This window comes from Populus nigra, chromosome 1 (genome assembly GCF_951802175.1).
Source record: "Populus nigra chromosome 1, ddPopNigr1.1, whole genome shotgun sequence".
NCBI lineage: Eukaryota > Viridiplantae > Streptophyta > Magnoliopsida > Malpighiales > Salicaceae > Populus > Populus nigra.
The window spans coordinates 2873245-2891554 of NC_084852.1; the positions used below are offsets into that span (position 1 = coordinate 2873245).

General features: G+C 32.1%; 3 protein-coding genes across 3 annotated transcripts; all 3 read right to left on the reverse strand.

Moving 5' to 3' along the window:
• Positions 1-1779: 1779 nt before the first annotated feature.
• On the reverse strand, positions 1780-8521 carry LOC133698183 (benzyl alcohol O-benzoyltransferase-like). Its single transcript, XM_062121037.1, has 3 exons — positions 8056-8521; positions 3202-3242; positions 1780-3042 (listed from the first exon to the last, which is right to left on the reverse strand). The coding sequence occupies exon 3, from the start codon at positions 2986-2988 to the stop codon at positions 2089-2091; it is 900 nt and encodes a 299-aa protein (XP_061977021.1). The 5' UTR covers positions 2989-3042; positions 3202-3242; positions 8056-8521; the 3' UTR covers positions 1780-2088.
• LOC133673695 (benzyl alcohol O-benzoyltransferase-like) lies at positions 8045-8458 on the reverse strand. Its single transcript, XM_062094562.1, has 2 exons — positions 8215-8458; positions 8045-8142 (listed from the first exon to the last, which is right to left on the reverse strand). The coding sequence occupies exons 1-2, from the start codon at positions 8456-8458 to the stop codon at positions 8045-8047; spliced, it is 342 nt and encodes a 113-aa protein (XP_061950546.1).
• A 7862-nt stretch (positions 8522-16383) lies between the features above and the next one.
• LOC133688231 (uncharacterized) lies at positions 16384-17744 on the reverse strand. Its single transcript, XM_062107653.1, has 2 exons — positions 17030-17744; positions 16384-16934 (listed from the first exon to the last, which is right to left on the reverse strand). The coding sequence occupies exons 1-2, from the start codon at positions 17723-17725 to the stop codon at positions 16809-16811; spliced, it is 822 nt and encodes a 273-aa protein (XP_061963637.1). The 5' UTR covers positions 17726-17744; the 3' UTR covers positions 16384-16808.
• Positions 17745-18310: the final 566 nt, after the last annotated feature.

Consider the following 18310-nt stretch of genomic DNA (forward strand, 5'->3'; position numbering starts at 1 on the left):
TAGGAGAGCAAAAAAAACCCAAGGATCCCCGGGGGGGATGGCGGTTTCGTTTCAAACAAAATCAGAGCGGGGGGTTGTGGCTCTTTTCTTCAAGATGGTGAGCGGGGGCTGGTTTGAAAGAGATGAAGTTTTAGGGTTAGGTTTTTTTTTTTTACCTCCAAATGTGCAAAATTGCCCCCTTCTTGTGTATGTTATGAAGACTAGTATTTATAGGTAAAAATATTGTTAGGTTTCCAAACTTGGTCACTCAACTTCTTTCTTTTTTTGTAAATTTGATTTTTCTTTTTTTTTTAGATTTTTCTTATCAACATCAACTTGAATGAGGAAGATCATTGATTTTAAAATATAACGCGTGAAAAGTAAAACGCGTTCAAAAGACTTTTAAAAATTTAAATTCTTTTGAGACAATGTTGAAAATGCTAAAAATGATGCAAATACATTGAAAAAACATATTTTTTGGATTTTTGTTGTTTTTCGCTATTTTTTTATTTTTGTAAATTTTATCAAAAAGGTGGGTTAAAAATTGGGTAACAACATGTAGGTTCTTCATCTATGATTGGATATTGATCGGTATGACCCTAGTTCATTCTCATCGCATCCATAACCATAGTTTTATAAGAATTATTGTTGTCATTTACAACTCCATACACGTTGCTAGCACTAGAAGTTGACCAAACCATCCTTTCAACCATGGTCTCGTGAGGAACAAATGATTTTTCATGTGCATACCAACACATATATTCCTCCAAGAACTCTTTGTGTAGAACATGTATCATTACAACATCTGGATCGAGAAACTTTTTATTTTTACACATCTTGCATGGACACCTAATACTACCTCCACTAATATTTCTTGGATTAGGTATTACGTAATTAATAAAACTCTAAACCTCATTACAATAATCCCTCCTCTGCAATCCTTAGGGTGAATCTCAATATATCCATGAACGATCATTCATGACTTCTATCGAACCTATATTAAATAATGATGACAACATTTATTAATTAACTACGTTAACTAAATAAATTTATAAAAATATTGGTTTAAGATTATTTAACTTACTTTAATACTTCTCTTAATTAATTACCAATTATCTAAGCACATACAAATTTGTATATATTTATAGAAATTACAACTCAGAAATAAAATTGACAAAATATAAAACGGACCCGTAAATAAGTCATTATTTATTTCATCACAACACATCTATGTTGGTGATTTGATATAAGTTTCAACAATTTACAAACAAATACAATTTTACAAAATCTAAAACAAACCATAACACATACAAAATCATAAATACAATTTATTTTATAGGTAACACTAGTGTTGTAATAAAGCTCAATAATTTATTGAGATTTTTACATTAAATAAACTTGAAATTATAAATGACTCATAAAGATATGTGAAAAAAGGAAAAAAATTACACTATAGAGTTTTTTTTTAACAAAGCTCAATGTAATTGAATTTTTTTTTGTTTTTTTCAGTTTTGTTTAGATCTACTCTATGGAGTATTTTGCTTTTGAAGTAGTTTCTGTTTTGCAAACTCTTATACGTCAACCTCACTAGCATTGACTTTTTCTCTCTTTTTTTATATGGAGCTTTCCTAAGTTATTATGGTGTTGCTTTAACTCGGGCAAAAATATAGAAAAAATAAATAGTTGTTGTCCAATGGATTTCCAAGTATTTTTGTTCAACAAAATGGCATATATATGTTGATCAAAACCCTAATTTGTTTTTATACAAAAGATCAAAACCCTAATTAACTCACGAAACTATTGGAAACAAAATATTGATCTTATTATTGAATATAAAAGTGATAGCACACTAAACAAAATAATAGTCATGAGACTTAAATTTTACAACTGTAAACAATTTGAAAACACACAAATCACCAATTTTTCATGAAAACTCCAACTCATATGTGTAAGTATACAATCACAACAAGGTCAAAGAGTACGGGCTTGCTGGTAATAAATAAATTTAAAGGCTTATTGGAACTTCGCCACCATCTGCTTTAAAATATATTTTTTTGTACCAAAGGCTTATCCGGCCAAGAATAGAATAATATCATAGCCTCTCCTGTCTTATAGGGAGCTTGGTATCATTTCTTGTTGTTCTTGGCTTCTTTCTGGGTCTTGCCTTGCCAATTCCTCTAATAGTATTGCAAATCTCTCCATAACTGGTGCACGTAAGGAAACCAAAAGCATAACCCCACGCTCTCCGTTCTTGAATCGATACGGCAGGAAATAGGTTCCTGCAATAGAAATTTCATCAGGCATAGCCTTGGGTGGCCCAGTATAAATTGTGTTGCCCCATCCATAGTCCACCTGATCGAACCCAAAACTTGTTAAGTCTGACACGACATATGATTGTAACCCTATAGGCTGCCCTTTGGTTATCTCCATTAGATCAGCCAATGATCTCATGTACTCCTCAGTTATTCTATTCTTGGTATTTCTTATCAATTCCAATGCATACCCTAAAGAGTTTAAGCAAAGCTTCCTAGCATTCGTTACAGCTGCTGGCAAAGCTAGCACGTTACCATAATATCCTTTCGGTAATGTAGGGTTAAATTTGGAACGTGCGTTGACAAGCATTTGCATGCGCATCTCCTCATTAGGGTTAGCTTGAGATGCTATGGCATAGCATCTCCATAAGCATGCACTTATTACCTCAAAATTTGAACATGGGTGTAAATGAGAAGGAATCCATCTACGAATGTTGGATAATTCCTTGCGGTTAAGAACAAAACTACGGTGGGCTACAGCGTGAACCTGGCCGTGGAATTCAGGCACCTTGGCTGTAGGATCAACAGCAACAGGAGCATCATTACCATATTCATTGTGTCTGCATGTAACTCGTGGCGGATTCCTAGCACAGAGGAGTTCCCTTCGCCACACAGGTAGAATTGAAGGGGCTTGAGCACCTCGTGCAATCTCACCTATGGCATTCAATACCTGAAGCATGCCGAATACATCAGTCATTGGGTGATTAAGACGGAGCCCTAGTACAAAACCACCACACTTCAAGCGTGTCACCTGTTAATATAATGTAAAATTATTAATACTTTATGAGAATGTAATTGATGGAATATTACCATCATTGTTTTAATTATATTTTTGAATTTTCTCGATAATAATAATAATAATAATAATGAAAGAATGAATAAACATTAGCCAATAATGTCCTATACGTACCTGAAAAATCAATAATGGGGTATTGAGGATCCCTTCTGATCCTGGTGTTAAATTAATTAAGATCAAATAGAGAAAGGAGGCTAGAATTCTGAATAATCAGTATATTATGAATGCTTAGCGTTAACCTAAATACAAATAAAGTATATATAGGTCAAACTGAAAGTACTATTATACCCTTAATAAATAAGATTACATAAATATTATTTAACATCTCCCCTCAAACTCACGATGCGGCAGCTACAAGCATCGAGAGTTTGCCAACCAAAAAACGAAAACGAGAGATGGAATGCGCCTTGGTAAAGAAATCTGCAATCTGCAAGGAAGAAGGAACAAAAGGCAAAGCAATGGTGCCATGTTTGAGATGATGACGAGTAAGATGACAATCGATCTCAATGTGCTTAGTGCGCTCATGAAAAACCGAGTTATGAGCAATCTGAATAGAACTCTGATTGTCACAATACATAGGAGTAGGATGAGAAAAGGAAATTCCCATATCAGCAAGTAACCAACGTAACCAAACAATCTCTTTGGTAGTAGATGCCATGGCACGATATTCTGCTTCGGTGGATGATTGAGAAACAATAGATTGTTTCTTGCTCTTCCAAGAAATAAGAGAATCACCTAAAAAGATACAGAACCCGGTAACAGACTTGCGATCTGTGGGATCACTACCATGATCAGCATCAGAGTATGCACGCAACTCCAAGGAAGAGGTGGATGAAAGTAAAAGACTTTGAAAAACTGTACCCCGAAGATATCGCAAAATACAAAGAACAGCTGCCCAGTGAACAGTAGTAGGAGAAGCAACAAACTGACTAACAATATGAACAGCATATGCAATATCTGGACGAGTAATGGTGAGATATACCAAACTCCCAACAATAGTGCGGTATAAAGTAGGATCTGTCAAAGGTAAACCATCAGAAGAAGAGTACCTTGCGTTAACCTCAATAGGAGTATCTACAGTTTTGTTATCAGTAAGTCTAGCCCGCTCAAGAATATCTGCAACATATTTCGACTGAGAAAGAAGGTAACCTCTAGGTGAGTATGCTACCTCAATACCCAGGAAATATTGAAGATAACCCAAATCCTTCATTTCAAATCGTCTAGCCAACTCTGTCTTCAAAACTGAAATACCATCAATATCATCACCAGTAATAATCATGTCATCAACATATAAAGACAGAATGATACGACCTGCATCAGTGCACTTAATAAAAAGAGCAGAATCATGACTGCTAGAAACAAAGCCAAGAGACGAGATCACAATAGAGAATTTCTCAAACCAAGCACGAGGTGCTTGTTTGAGACCATATAATGCTTTCTTAAGCTTACAAACATATCCAGAGTCATGTGAAATACCAGGAGGGGGTGCCATATAAACTTCTTCTTGAAGATCTCCATTCAAGAATGCATTTTTAACATCAAGCTGAGAAATATGCCACTGACGAACCGAAGCTACGGCAATAAGAGTGCGAATAGTAGTCATTTTTGCAACCGGGGCAAATGTCTCTTCATAGTCCATACCATACTGTTGAGAGTATCCTTTTGCAACCAGCCTAGCTTTGTATCGCTCAATAGACCCATCAGAATTAGTCTTGATCTTATACACCCAACGACAACCAACAACACTCTTACCAGGAGGTAGAGGAACCAGATCCCAAGTATCTGTCTTATGCAAAGCAGAAAGTTCCTCATCCATAGCTTGCTGCCAAAGCGGATCAAGAATTGCCTCTTTATAGGAAGAGGGCTCAAAGAGACAATGAATAGAAGCTAAAAAGGAAGTGAATGATGAAGAATAACAAGAATAAGCAAAATCTGGTAGTTTTGTGGACTTGCGAATGCGGATGGACTGACGTGGAGGTGGATCCACAATCTCAGATGAAGCTTGAGGGGCTGTAGATGAGAATGGAGCTTCAGGTGTGCCAGAGAGTAAAGTACCAGTACTTGCAGAGTTATGAGTACAAATTGATCGAACATAGGGAGAGGTATCATTACCAGAATCCTCAAAAAAAGGATCTATATGAATAAGATCAGATTTTGTCAGGCTATGAGTAGTGGATGGAATAGAAAAGAAAGGTATATGCTCAAGGAAGACAACATGACGAGACACATAAAGTTTCTGAGTTATTGGATCAAAACAACGATACCCCTTTTTACCTTCACCATAACCCAGAAAGACACAAATAGCGGATCGAGAGGATAGCTTACTGCGTTCTACATGAGGACGAAGAACGAAACAAGTACAACCAAAGACTCTAAATGAGGAATAATCAGGGGCATACCCATATAACTTTTCAAAAGGAGATAAACCCAAACTATGAGAAGATGGAATTGTATTAATCAAACTTACAGCAGTAAGAACAGCTTCTCCCCAAAACTCACTAGGAACAAAGGCAGACAACAAGAGAGAACGAGCAGTTTCAACAATGTGTCTATGTTTTCTTTCAGCTACACCATTTTGTTCAGGAGTATCTGTACATGAAGTTTGGTGGATGGTTCCATCTAAGGCAAGCATTTGACAAAATTTATTAGAGGTGTATTCCCCACCCAAATCACATCTAAAGCATTTGATCACAGCAGAATATTGAGTTTTGATAAGAGCTCGAAAAGCTGTATATATCTCAAAGAATTCAGAACGATGTTTCATTAAATAAACCCAACAATAACGAGTATGATCATCAATAAAAGAGACATAATATCGAGACCCTCCTTTTGTGGAAACAAGAGAAGGTCCCCATACATCAGAATGAATCAAATCAAATGGTGAAGATGAAACAGAAATACTTCGATTAAAAGGTAAAGCAGAAAATTTTGCCAGTTTACATCCACTACAATCAGAAATGTCACAAGTTTTCAAATTTCCTAAAGCTCCTGTGGATGCCAAAAATCTCAAACGAGAAGATGAAACATGACCTAGACGGGAATGCCATAAATAAAAACTAGAAGATGAAAGACTCAAACGAAAAGAAGACAAATCAGCAGTAGTAGCAGCGGCGGCAGCAGCAGCAACTGGCACTTTTAACTCATCCAAAATATATAGTCCATTCTCCCTACGGCCGGTCCCAATCAGCTTCTGAGACTGCAGATCTTGTACACAACAAAAAGAACCAGAAAACATGACTAAATAATCACCAGAATCACATATTTGACCAACAGACGCAAGATTCAATTTGAGTTTTGGAATAAGATAAACATTAGGGAGAGACAAGTGAGGTGTGACAACAGAACCAACACCTGCTAAGGGCATGGGAGTGCCATCAGCAGTTATAACAGGAATGGAGGACAAAGGGGACACTGAGGTAAAAGATGAGGAATCTGGAGACATATGATGGGAAGCACCAAAATCCAAGACCCATTTAGAGTGTGACATACCTGAGGAATTATGAGGCAACTGACCTATGGAAGAAACGGACATTGCTTGTGGCTGCAAGGAGAGAAACTTCTGAAATTTCTCAGCCAAAGTATTAGGATGGATAATAGAGCCTGGGGAAGTTACTGCTGCAGTATTGTGGTGTGGTGGTTTATAACCCTGAGGTGGTCGATGAGCATTAGATTGTGACTGACTGCTAGACTTCCAAGCTTGATTCTGCTGTCTCAACTTAGGACACTGAGCCTTCCAATGACCTTTCTGCTTTCAGAAACTGCACTCATCAAAGCCAACCCTTGTGTAAGGCTTATTCTGATGATTAGAGAATGGCTTAGAAGGTACTGCTAGTATAGAAGGATTTGAAGCAGAAAGAATTCCCTTTTCAGAATAAGACTGAAGACGTATTTCTTCAGCCAATAACTCACTGACAACAGAGTCAACAGAAGGCAGTGGAGTACGATGCAGAATTGAACCTCTAAGTCCTTCGAAGTCACTGCGAAGCGCTGTTAAAAACTGTACTAATCGTTGCTGCTCTCTACGCTCAATATAGGCACCACATGCCTTTAATTCTGCTGATTCTGTAAGAGCCAATTGATCCCAAAGATCTGTCATAGCAGAATAAAACTCTTGAATACTCATATTCTTCTGATGAAGAGCTCGTATGTCATTCTCTAATTGATACTGTTTTGCAAAATTTGATTGCGTGAATAACCTTTGCAGATGATCCCAAACCTCTTTTGCTGTCTCATACTTCGCCAACTGCGTACCTATCGAATGCTCAACAGAATTGTTGATCCAAGTAATGATCTTTGCATTATTTGCTTCCCATGTATCTATCAAAACAGCATCCCTCTCCTCAATAATCTTAGGTACTATATAAGTTCCACTAACATACCCCCACATCTTCTTACCCTTAAGAAAATTTCGCATTACATAGCTCCAATACGAATAGTTCTTCCCATCCAACCTCACACTCACAGACTGAAGCGAATCATCTCTTTCAGTAGCCATAATTAACAATCACAGAGAACCAGAATGCAAAAGCAGCGGAAAACAAAATACCAAATTGCAGAAACTGAACAGAGATTGCAGAAACTAAACAAATATCTTCTCAAAATTATACGATTACTCCAAAACACAAAACCAATTTGCAGAAACTGAATGCAAATACCAAATTGCAAAAGCTGAAGGGTAGACGAAATACCAAAATAATTGCAGAAATTGACGAAATACCAAATTTTGCAGAAGCGGAAGACAAAATCTCACTCTAAAAAATTTTGGGATTAAGCCTCATTTCATAAAACCAGCTCTGATACCATGTTAAATTAATTAAGATCAAATAGAGAAAGGAGGCTAGAATTCTGAATAATCAGTATATTATGAATGCTTAGCGTTAACCTAAATACAAATAAAGTATATATAGGTCAAACTGAAAGTACTATTCTACCCTTAATAAATAAGATTACATAAATATTATTTAACACCTGGGACGTTGTAAAGAAGTTCCTGAAAGCATGGGAAAGGAGATGGAATTGGATCTCCAAACTGCTCCACCGTGGCATCGGCATCGGCTTCGATGAACAAGACACCCTCACCAGTACAATCAACTATAAGCTTATTGTCTGGCCCTTGTCAAATCCTACCAGCAAAAGGGTAATAATACACAAGTGCCTGCGCAATTGCCTCCTTTATTACCTTCACAGGATCTTTCCCTTGCATCGATGGATTGTGTGCATACAAGTTGTAATGTGGTGATTGAAATTGGAGGTATAGTTGGCGATCAATATCAGAAAGCTGTCTGAATTCATGAGGTGTGGCCTTAGCTGGCGCAACCAATTCTGGTTCGCACCTTCGGACGGCGAACGATATGGAAGTTGGTGTTGCCATCGCACAAAAAGCGTGTTTGCTGCAAACTGTGATAAATGGTGGTTCTACCTGCAGTCAAGAATATTTTTGCTTGAAATGGAATGCATGGGAAGGCAAACTTGCTACATATTTATAGTAATAATGATTGTGTGGACATGCAGTAGGTGTGAAAGGTAGGAGCAGGAACAGTAGTAAATGATTACGTTTATAAAACCATGAATTCATCAACGATTCCCCACTACAACACCTAACTCATTTCCAATTCATTATTATTGTGGTTCCTGATTCCCCACAGAAGAATCTTTTTATTAATTTACCGTTATACTCATAGTTTTTTCCTTTATTCTTCGTTGAAAATTCTGTGAAGGAACTAACAAGTGGACGAATAAGAAGAAAATTCAAACATATATGAAAATTAAAAAGGCTTCTGAAAATTTCATTTGTGGGGCTTGGAAATGTGATCACACCAACCTTGTACATTATCCTAAAATTATTACTCCAATATGGTCATGCCCAGTACTAACCATGTTGGTTTTCCTTTCATAATATTGAGAAACCCTCTCTCCCTTGAATTATCTTTCAAGTTTAGATGCGATAGATTTTGGGAAACTACGTGCCTAATGAAGGCCTAATGGAGGGGATTCCTTAGACTTTGACAAAGTTTGAATTTGAACCAACACTAGACAAATTAGTTCTCGACTAATTATTTGTTGTCAAAGAGTCTAAAATTGAGAAATTTATATTATATCTCGGGATTGGTTTTATACTCTAATATTCTTCACTTAAACCGTTATGGGTTATGTTTTATCATTAAAAAATTATATAAATTATATTTTAAAATTTCATTCAATAATTTAAATTTTTAAATTGAGATAATTCTTTAATATAGTATTAAAATTTTATTGACCAAGCGGTCATGAGTTTATAACTCATCACCTCATTCTATTTGACAAAAATTAAATATAAAATAGTATAAACTTATATAAATTTTAAGTTTAAAAAAAAAATTTAAGATATATTAAAGAAATAACTTGGAGTTTTCTTTTCTTTTTTTTTTCCTCCTTCTTTTGGGTTTTTTGGGAGGTCTTAGAAGCAATACAAAATGGCCCGGTTGTGGCCTTCCCTGGACCAAAATGTCTGTGAATGCCTCTCAAGTTCTGCACGTAAGATTATATATTGTTTCCTTAGATAGGCATTTACAACCAATAATTGATGAAGGTGTGACGTCTTCTGCAATTTATTTGGCTGGTGCAAACATTTATATTAATAATAATAATAAAAAATCCAAGAGTATATATACAAATATAAGTCGAAACCTATAGCTATTTTCGTGATTTATTTTGTAAGAAGATGTAAGTGTTTACACCAGATTGCGTGTATTTTAACTAATCTCACGGGCTCTGAAATTAACGACCATGTACCAGTAGCCATAAGAGAACTAGAACTCATAACTATTAGAAAGTAGACCCAAAACCTGACTAATTGAGCTATCTCTCAAAGTTATTTTAGATTATTCTTTTAGCTTTACATATCAATACTTTTATATGTATTTTTTATAATTTTATTTTCATCCTAATATCATTATCTTATTATAGGTTCAATTGAAAAAATTTATGTGGTAGCAAATTTCATCGGAAACAAATATGTTTTGTCATTAAAAAAAAAACTTGATTGTTGCTGCCTACTTATTGAGAATTTTTTTTTCTAGGAAAAAAAATTAAAAAATAACTTTGTTATTGATAAAAAAACAATAAAAATAAAATTGTTAAACAAATTTAATTTACCTGAATTTTATCCTGATAATTTTCCAAGCTATTCAAATATGAACCCAATCTGAAATAAATTTCAAGTTCAAAGTTCAAAGATTTTAATTAGTAAGTTTTTTTTTATAAATTTTAAAGTTGGTTTGATGCTCAAAGAGATTTTATTATTATATATTAGTATTATTTTAGTTCAAATTTAGAGACCAACTTACAAATAAATTTATTAAATCTTTTTTAATACATCAAACTCATATATGTCTACATGACATTTTTTCTATTGAATTAACTCTTTTATTTTTTAGATTATGTAATGAAAGAAATAAATAAAATAAAATAAACATGTGGAAATTAATTGAATTACTATAATTAATTAGGTTTGTTTAGGCTATTTTTTTTTAATCATTTAATTTTCATACTGAAGGAGAGAAGTTTTTTTTTTTAAAAAAATAGAAGTTATTGGATTAGGCGTCGTCCAGCATTCAATTTAGTATCTAAAAGAAAAATTCCATGTAAGCGCATGAAATCATAGTATTATGATGGAAGGACTATTACAAAACAAAAGAAAGAGTAGAGGGACTCAATCAATTATAAAAAAACATAAGAGGCTCCAATAAAATAAAAAGTATAGGTACCAAATAATGGATAAAATCCATCTTCTTACAAAATAAATCATGAATAGCAGTGATTAGACTCTGAAGCCATCTTTCACTTATCATAATTATTTTTTTTATTTTCAAATCAAGTCATCCTCGTCCAAACCGATCATGCCTTATAGTTTACTTCGTGGAATTCGAATTTCCAATAATAACATAACCGATCAATATTAAGCAACATGATAGTGAATAGTAATTAAGATCATATCGAAGTATGTGCTAAGCAATCCATAAAATTACAAAGTGGTTAGGTGAACGATAAATCCAAGTTTTTATTCTACATGCAGTAGTTGACTGAATGCGTGTTGTTTGAATCAACTTGTTTCTAATCCCAACATGTTGAAATGTTTAACGTTCATTAATCACTTATCTTCAAGACCATTATATTGATTGAATGCGTGTTGTTTGAATTAATCAACTTGTTCAGTGATTAATTGAATGTCGTTTCAGTAACATAACGTTGATGAATGAATGAATTTATTCAAAGATTTAATTATAATTTATTTTATTGCAAAAGATTCTAGTACATTTACATTGAAATCACTGAACAAGTCGAAATCTATAAAAATATTTACATGAATAAAGCTAAATGGAATATGGATCTTGCGATTAATGAAAAATCAATAGCAAAGATTGATCTTGCGATTAATGAATTACCTCTCGATTCTTGCCAGCCGATACGAAGCAAAGAATATAATTATTTAATCCAGAGAGATAAACATCGAATCCTACAAATGAATTAGCTTCTGCCTACCTATCTTCAGTATTAAATATCACATGTAGGTTGGTCCCGTGTATACTCTAAGTATATTCTTAATTACAAGTGCATATCAAGTTGACTCACTACACGGGTAGTAGGTTTATGTTCTTCTAACGAAAATGACGGTAGGTGTCGAATTATATTTGTATATATTCTCTTGGATTTATTATTATTATTATTATTATTATTATTAATATAAGTAGTTGCGCCAGCTTGTATGTATTTCAATTAATTTTACGGGTTGTAAAATTAACGACCATGTAAATTTTTAGTAGCTATGAGGGGACTAGAACTCGTGACTATTAGAAAGTAAATCTAAATCCTGACTAGTTGAGCTACCTCTCAAAGTTATTTTAGATTATTCTTTTAGTTTTACATATCAATACTTTTATTTGTATTTTTTATAATTTTATTTTCATCAAAATATCATTATCTCAGAAATTTTTTTAAAATAAAACACTTCAACTATTATCAAAATGATTGTATGATTTGTTGTTAATTATAACTCTTGGGAAATATATGCGAATGCATCCTGCCTTCTATCTTCTGAGATTCTCATTAGGTTTTTTTATGATAGATTTCAATTTAATTAGTAAGTTTTTTTTATATAAATCTTAAGAAGTTGATTTGATGTTAAGAAGTTGATTTGATTCTCATTAGGTTTTTTTATATATAAATGATCTTCTGCGATTCTCATTAGGTTTTTTTTTATTATTATTATTTTAGTTCAAATCTCGAGACCAACTTATAAATAAATGTATTAAGTCTTTTTTAATACATAAAGTGATATAATATTCTGGAAAGATAATTTAATATTAATTGACATGAAAATACATCTTAACATTCGAATCAAAAAATATATATGCATGTTGTCGCTAACTTAGTTTTTTTTTTTTTTAATATAAGAAGAAGTCAATATGCCTGTTCAAAGCCATTTCTGAAAGAACACTCATAACAAATTAGAAATATGAGAGTACTAAGTCAATAGTGTAATAAACATGTATCTCTCTCTTAGTATGAGCTGGATATAGTTGTTTTGTTATAAAAAGAAGATGAGGTTGTAGATTATGACTTTTCAACAACACAGAAACCAAGGCCAGCCAGCCACCTTTCCTTTGGGTGAAGGAAGGAAAAGGACTTCAAATTTTCTAATTCTGACCTTATCTCCTCCTCCGCGCGCGGCCCCGGCGGGGGGTGGGTGGGGGTGGGGGAGTTTAAAGTTTACTCTTACATGGCATGGTTTAAAATATATGAACTTGTTGAAAATTAACTTATCCAATCCATACGAGAACATCGATCGATTGATCCATTTTCCTCATTTTTAATGGACAACGGACAAGGTTGAAGGTCATTGTAGAAGAGGGTGTTAGAAAGCTTAATAACAATCATGGTTTAAAATTATTTTTATTTTGAAATATATTAAAATAATATATTTTTTTAATTTTTAAAAAAATATTTTAAATATTAACATGTCAAAATAATTTAAAAATATTAAAAAATTAATTTTAAATAAAAAATTTAATTTTTTAAAAATACGATTTTAATCACGTTCTATACTTAATTAGAGATAGGATATATGGGCATATAATTAGTTCAAGAGAGTTCAGTAGTAGAAGGGATTTAGACTGTTTTGGTTCACATCTTCAGTTCTGGACCTTTACCGTTTGTCAAAATACATACATACCTTAACTATTTTCATTACATATGTGAATAGGTACGGAATTAGTTTTGTTATAAAAATATGCTTGAAAAAAAATTTGTCAGTACTGGACTGTAAGTTAAACCGAGTTACACAATTCAAGTTTATTATTTTTATTTAAAATAATAAAAATAAATCTTACTTTTAATATGATCAATTGAATTGTAGATTAATCTGTTAAGTAGAAGATTTATTTGGGTGAATGTAAAACTGATTATTTTATAATAGTCATGTATTTTAGAATAAAAAAAAAGAGAGAGGAGAAAAAAAGCAAGAAATTTTGTTCAGTCGAGCATTTATCTTGACACCTGAATCATATGGGTTTTCAAGGAATCCAAAGCCTACGACTAGGGTTCAGTTCAAGTGGGACTTCTTCACTTTGGGCCTTTATTATATATCCAACTCTCATTACTCTTAAGGCAATGGGCCTCTCTCCTGAGTCAAGACTTGCAGAATTGTGTGCTTACGATGATCTAATTAAGTTGTGTTTGTTTTTTTAAAAGTGATTTTTAAAAAATTATTTTTAAAATTTTTATATATTTATTTATTATTAAAAAAATTGGTCAATAGAAAATACTTTCCAGTCAATAAAAAACACTTTACAGTCAAAGAAAAACTTGACTTAGTTTTCAAGAAACTGTTTTCCTTTTATTTTGAACGGAAAACACTTTCCGGAAGTTGTGAAAAATTTAAAAATATCATATTATTTGCTGATTAAATCAAACTTGATCCTCAAACTTTTGATTGCTATATATATTTTGTTTTGAATATTTATTTTTCAATTTCATCCCTTATAATTTAATTTTTATATTAATTTTGCTCTTCATTTTTATTATTGTTATTTGCTTTTCCCTTATCATTTTTAATTAAAATTGTTTATCTATTAAATTTGATCTTCATTCTTTTAATTGTTACTTATTTTATTTAAAATAATTTATGAAATGTTAATTATTATTATTTTAATTTCTTCATCTTTCAATCTTTTTATTTTTTAGATTTGATCTCTATTATTTTGATTATTATTTATTTTATTTGAGATAATTTATGAAATTATATTTTTTTTCAATTTCATTCTCATTCAACTTTTTAATTTATAAGATTTGTTCCTTATTATTTTAATAAACTTGAAAAAAATAAAACATTAATAAGTTATTTTTCAACTCATTTTCCATAATATAACCAAACACTGGAAAATATTTTTCAACTTAGTTTCCATTACACTGCCAAACATCAGAAAATAATTCACTTTTAAAAAAAAATTACTTTCCAGCATACAAATGGGGTCTAAAAAGAAACAAATCTTCTTGAACTCGACTGAGTCAATTCAATGTAAGATGTGAATCATGATTCAGGTAAATTAACTTAGGTAAATTAAAATCAAATGGATTTTAATAAGGCGTGGAGTGGGCATTGAATTGATTTGCAAGGACTATAATTAAGAGGTGGAATGACTCGCCTCTTCCTGTTCTCCAAAAACTCCTCACCGCTTATGTTTTGTTTTTTCTTCTTCTTTAATCTTTATAAAATTTTAAGATTATATATATATAATTTTAAGATTATATATTTTAAGATTTAATCTTTACAACTAAATCATTAACATTTGGAATGTTACATTATATATATATATATATATATATATATATATATATATATATATATATATTCACTTACCGGGAATAACTAATATGTAAAACTAAGATTTGTTTTTATATTTATTTACTATTAAAAAATTAGTAAAAGAAAAACAGTTTTCACTTCGTGGAAAAATTTGGTTGTTTTCTAAAAAAGTATTTTTTTTATTTTGTATTACATTTTTTTTAAGTTGAAAAAATTCAAAAATATAATGTTATTTGTTGCACCAAATCTAGTTATTAATTTTTTTATTACTATATATTTTGTTTTAATTGTTTTTTATTTTATCCCTTATAATTTGATTTTTATATCGACTTTAGTTCTTTTATTATTTTTTAATTAAATGTTTTTTATCTATTTAAATTTGATTCTCATTTTTTTATTGTTATTTATTTTATTTGAGATAATTTATAAAATTAAAATTTTATTTTAATTTTATCATCTTTCAATTTTTTTACTTGTAAGTTATGGTCCTTATTTTATTTTAATAAACTTAAAAAAATATTAATAAATTCAAAAATAATTTAATTTTAAAAAAAAACACTTTTTTTTTGTTAAAAATGTTCTCAAGATCAATTTAAAAGGTGAACATAATGACTAAATGATTGACCAATGAGACTCTCATCAAGTCTGACACTCTCAAGATCAATTGGCTAAATTGTGTGTTTCATGTGTGCAGATTTATTAATATTTTATATTTATTAAATATATATTATTTTAAGTGAAATAAAACTTAAAATATCATATGAATAAAATTACTTTTTAATTTATTTTTTTTATAAAAAAACAAAACTTATAAACTAACGGTAAATGAAAATCAAAGTATTTGCACTCTTGATAAGGTTAAGTCAACAATAGTCCAAATTTAATGTACTAGTTGCTGCTATTAGACAAAATTAATCTAGTTAGTTCAGCTTTACATAGCCCAAATAGAAAGAGAATTTCTTTTTCATTGATGCTTTGGATTTATTATTTTATATGTGATATAATTCTTCTTTCTTGTTGATCATTATAATATAATTATAACGTATGTTAATATGACATGTTAACTATTCTAAAAAAAATATATATGTGTGTTATGGTAAATGAAAAACTGTCTGCTAAAAAAATCAGTTATAAAAATAGAGTTATGTTTTTTTAATACAAAATTGGGTTTATTAAATAAAAAAAATATTTTTAACATTAAAAACTCTTTGCTTTTTAAAAGTCTATTTATTTTATTTTTATTCTATTAATCTTTTCTTCCTTCTCAACATTGTTTTGAGATAGTTACATTTATAAATTAAATTTGCTGTTTATTTTTATTTATGTTATTAAAAATATTAAATTGAATAGACCTGAAAAACAAAATTACAATCTCGAAGGCAAGCACTAATTCTTTTCAAGGCTAGAGGATTTATCCTTTTACTGAATCTACATCTTGGAATTTCATTTTCTGTCAATAAATTTGTAAGTAGTTTTTATATATATATATATACTCATTCACATGTATTTATATATATTCATGTAGAAACTATATTACTGTACGGTACCACAATAACAAGTTAATCAAGTGACTTGCTATATATGAAAATACAAACTTCACAAAAAAAAAAACCAAATTGTATCCCATAGCTAATGAAACAGCTGAAATTACTTCCCACCAAACCACAACTCAAAGACATGAATCTTCGTGAAATCACCTAATATCGAGGTGATCATGTAATAGGTAACCAACGAACGAACCTGATGCATATCGAGGTAATATGTTGATTTAATTTAGCCATTTAAAAAAGGATAGAAAATAAATAATTGCATCCATTTTACCTGAAAGAAATAATTATAAGCATGTTTTTCAAATTCCAATGCAAACTAATCATCTAACTCAATCATCATGACCAACTCCATCCTCTTCCTCTTTCTCTTCCCACCCTTTATTTCGGGTCCAGTTTCTACAAGTGCTGGTTGGCACGGAGCAACCAGTGCTTGAACCCTCAGCTACTTGAGATACCTGCAAAGCCAATTCAAGAATGGCATACACATTCTAACTTGTTAGTCTTATTGCTGAAGGAAGAGAGGCAAGAAATCATGTCAAATATGCAGCACCTCTGATTGAGCACTCATTGAACCATTTGATGTAGTAGCAAATTTTGTGGTCAGCTTTGGACATTGATGCACCTCCAACATCAACAAACAAGGGAATATGAAATCATAACATCCATGACTGAAGCAGGAAATACTTGTTAATTGTACAAGCAACAACTCCTGCAGATCAGGGAGCACCATCTCCTTCTCAACATTAACAGTCAAAGCATGATCACCCTGCCCAAATACTCCCAATAATTGAGAGGATTCTCTTACTCTAAGTATTCGGAGCTTTTTGAGACCCGAAGCCATGGCTACTGGGAAGAGACTCTTCAACTTGTTGCATCCTCTGATCTCAAGCCGACACAGATTAGGGAAGCATGAAGATTGGAGATCACTTCCTGACAATATTTGATCATTTTCATCGTCATTATCCTTAGCAATAATTTGCTCCAATTCCTCACAATTTGATATATCTAGAAATTTCAGTTGAATTAGACTAGCAATCATGCTGTTCGTGAATGCATGTGTCAGTCTGTCACACTGTTTCACCTTCAAAGTAGTCAAATTGCTCGGCACGAGACCCTTCCATATACACCTCATGTCAGGCAATAAGTTCAAGTGTAATGTTTCCAAACTCACGAGCGAAAGTTCATGCCCCCTTCTTCTATTAGTTACCAAACGTCCAACTTGCATTAAATCTTGTACTCCATTCATGTTTCCAATAGATATTTTTTTTAAATTCATAAACCCCTGCATCAAAAGAAAACAAGGGTACCAATTTGTTAGATGTAATTCATAGTAATTATTGTGCGCTTTTAAAACTAAACGAGAGGCAAGAAATCAAGTCAAATCAGCAGCACCTCTGATTGAGCACTCATTGAGTCATTTGATGTAGTAGCAAATGTTGTGGTCATCTTTGGGCATCCATCCACCTCCAACTTCTGCAAATGAGGGAACAAGAAATCATAACATCCATGACTGAAGCAGGAAATACTTGGTAATTGTACAAGCAACAACTCCTGCAGATCAGGGAGCATCATCTCCTTCTCAACATTATAGTCGAAGCATGATCACCCTGCCCAAATACTCCCAATGTTGTGTGGTCCCGCACCATGTGATGGGGGACCATCACATTAATTAGTAAGAGACAGCCTTGCTGTCTCTTTAAATTAAATGAGTTGCCACTGTAGCTGGCAGCAGCAAAATTTGAGAAGAAACAGAGGAGAAAAACGTGAGAAAGAAAGAAGAGGAGGCAGCAGAGCAGTCTGTCTTCTTTCTTCGATTTCCAGTTCGTTCACC

Bases quoted from the DNA above. Each gene is read 5' to 3' on its own strand.
- LOC133698183 (XM_062121037.1), bottom strand. From the start codon at position 2,988: ATGACTGATGTATTCGGCATGCTTCAGGTATTGAATGCCATAGGTGAG.
- LOC133673695 (XM_062094562.1), bottom strand. From the start codon at position 8,458: ATGGCAACACCAACTTCCATATCGTTCGCCGTCCGAAGGTGCGAACCA. The intron at 8,143-8,214 runs GTAGGATTTGAC...TGTTCATCGAAG, and splicing joins GTATTATTACCCTTTTGCTG to CCGATGCCGATGCCACGGTG.
- LOC133688231 (XM_062107653.1), bottom strand. From the start codon at position 17,725: ATGAATGGAGTACAAGATTTAATGCAAGTTGGACGTTTGGTAACTAAT. The intron at 16,935-17,029 runs GTGCTGCATATT...TTGGCTTTGCAG, and splicing joins CAATGAGTGCTCAATCAGAG to GTATCTCAAGTAGCTGAGGG.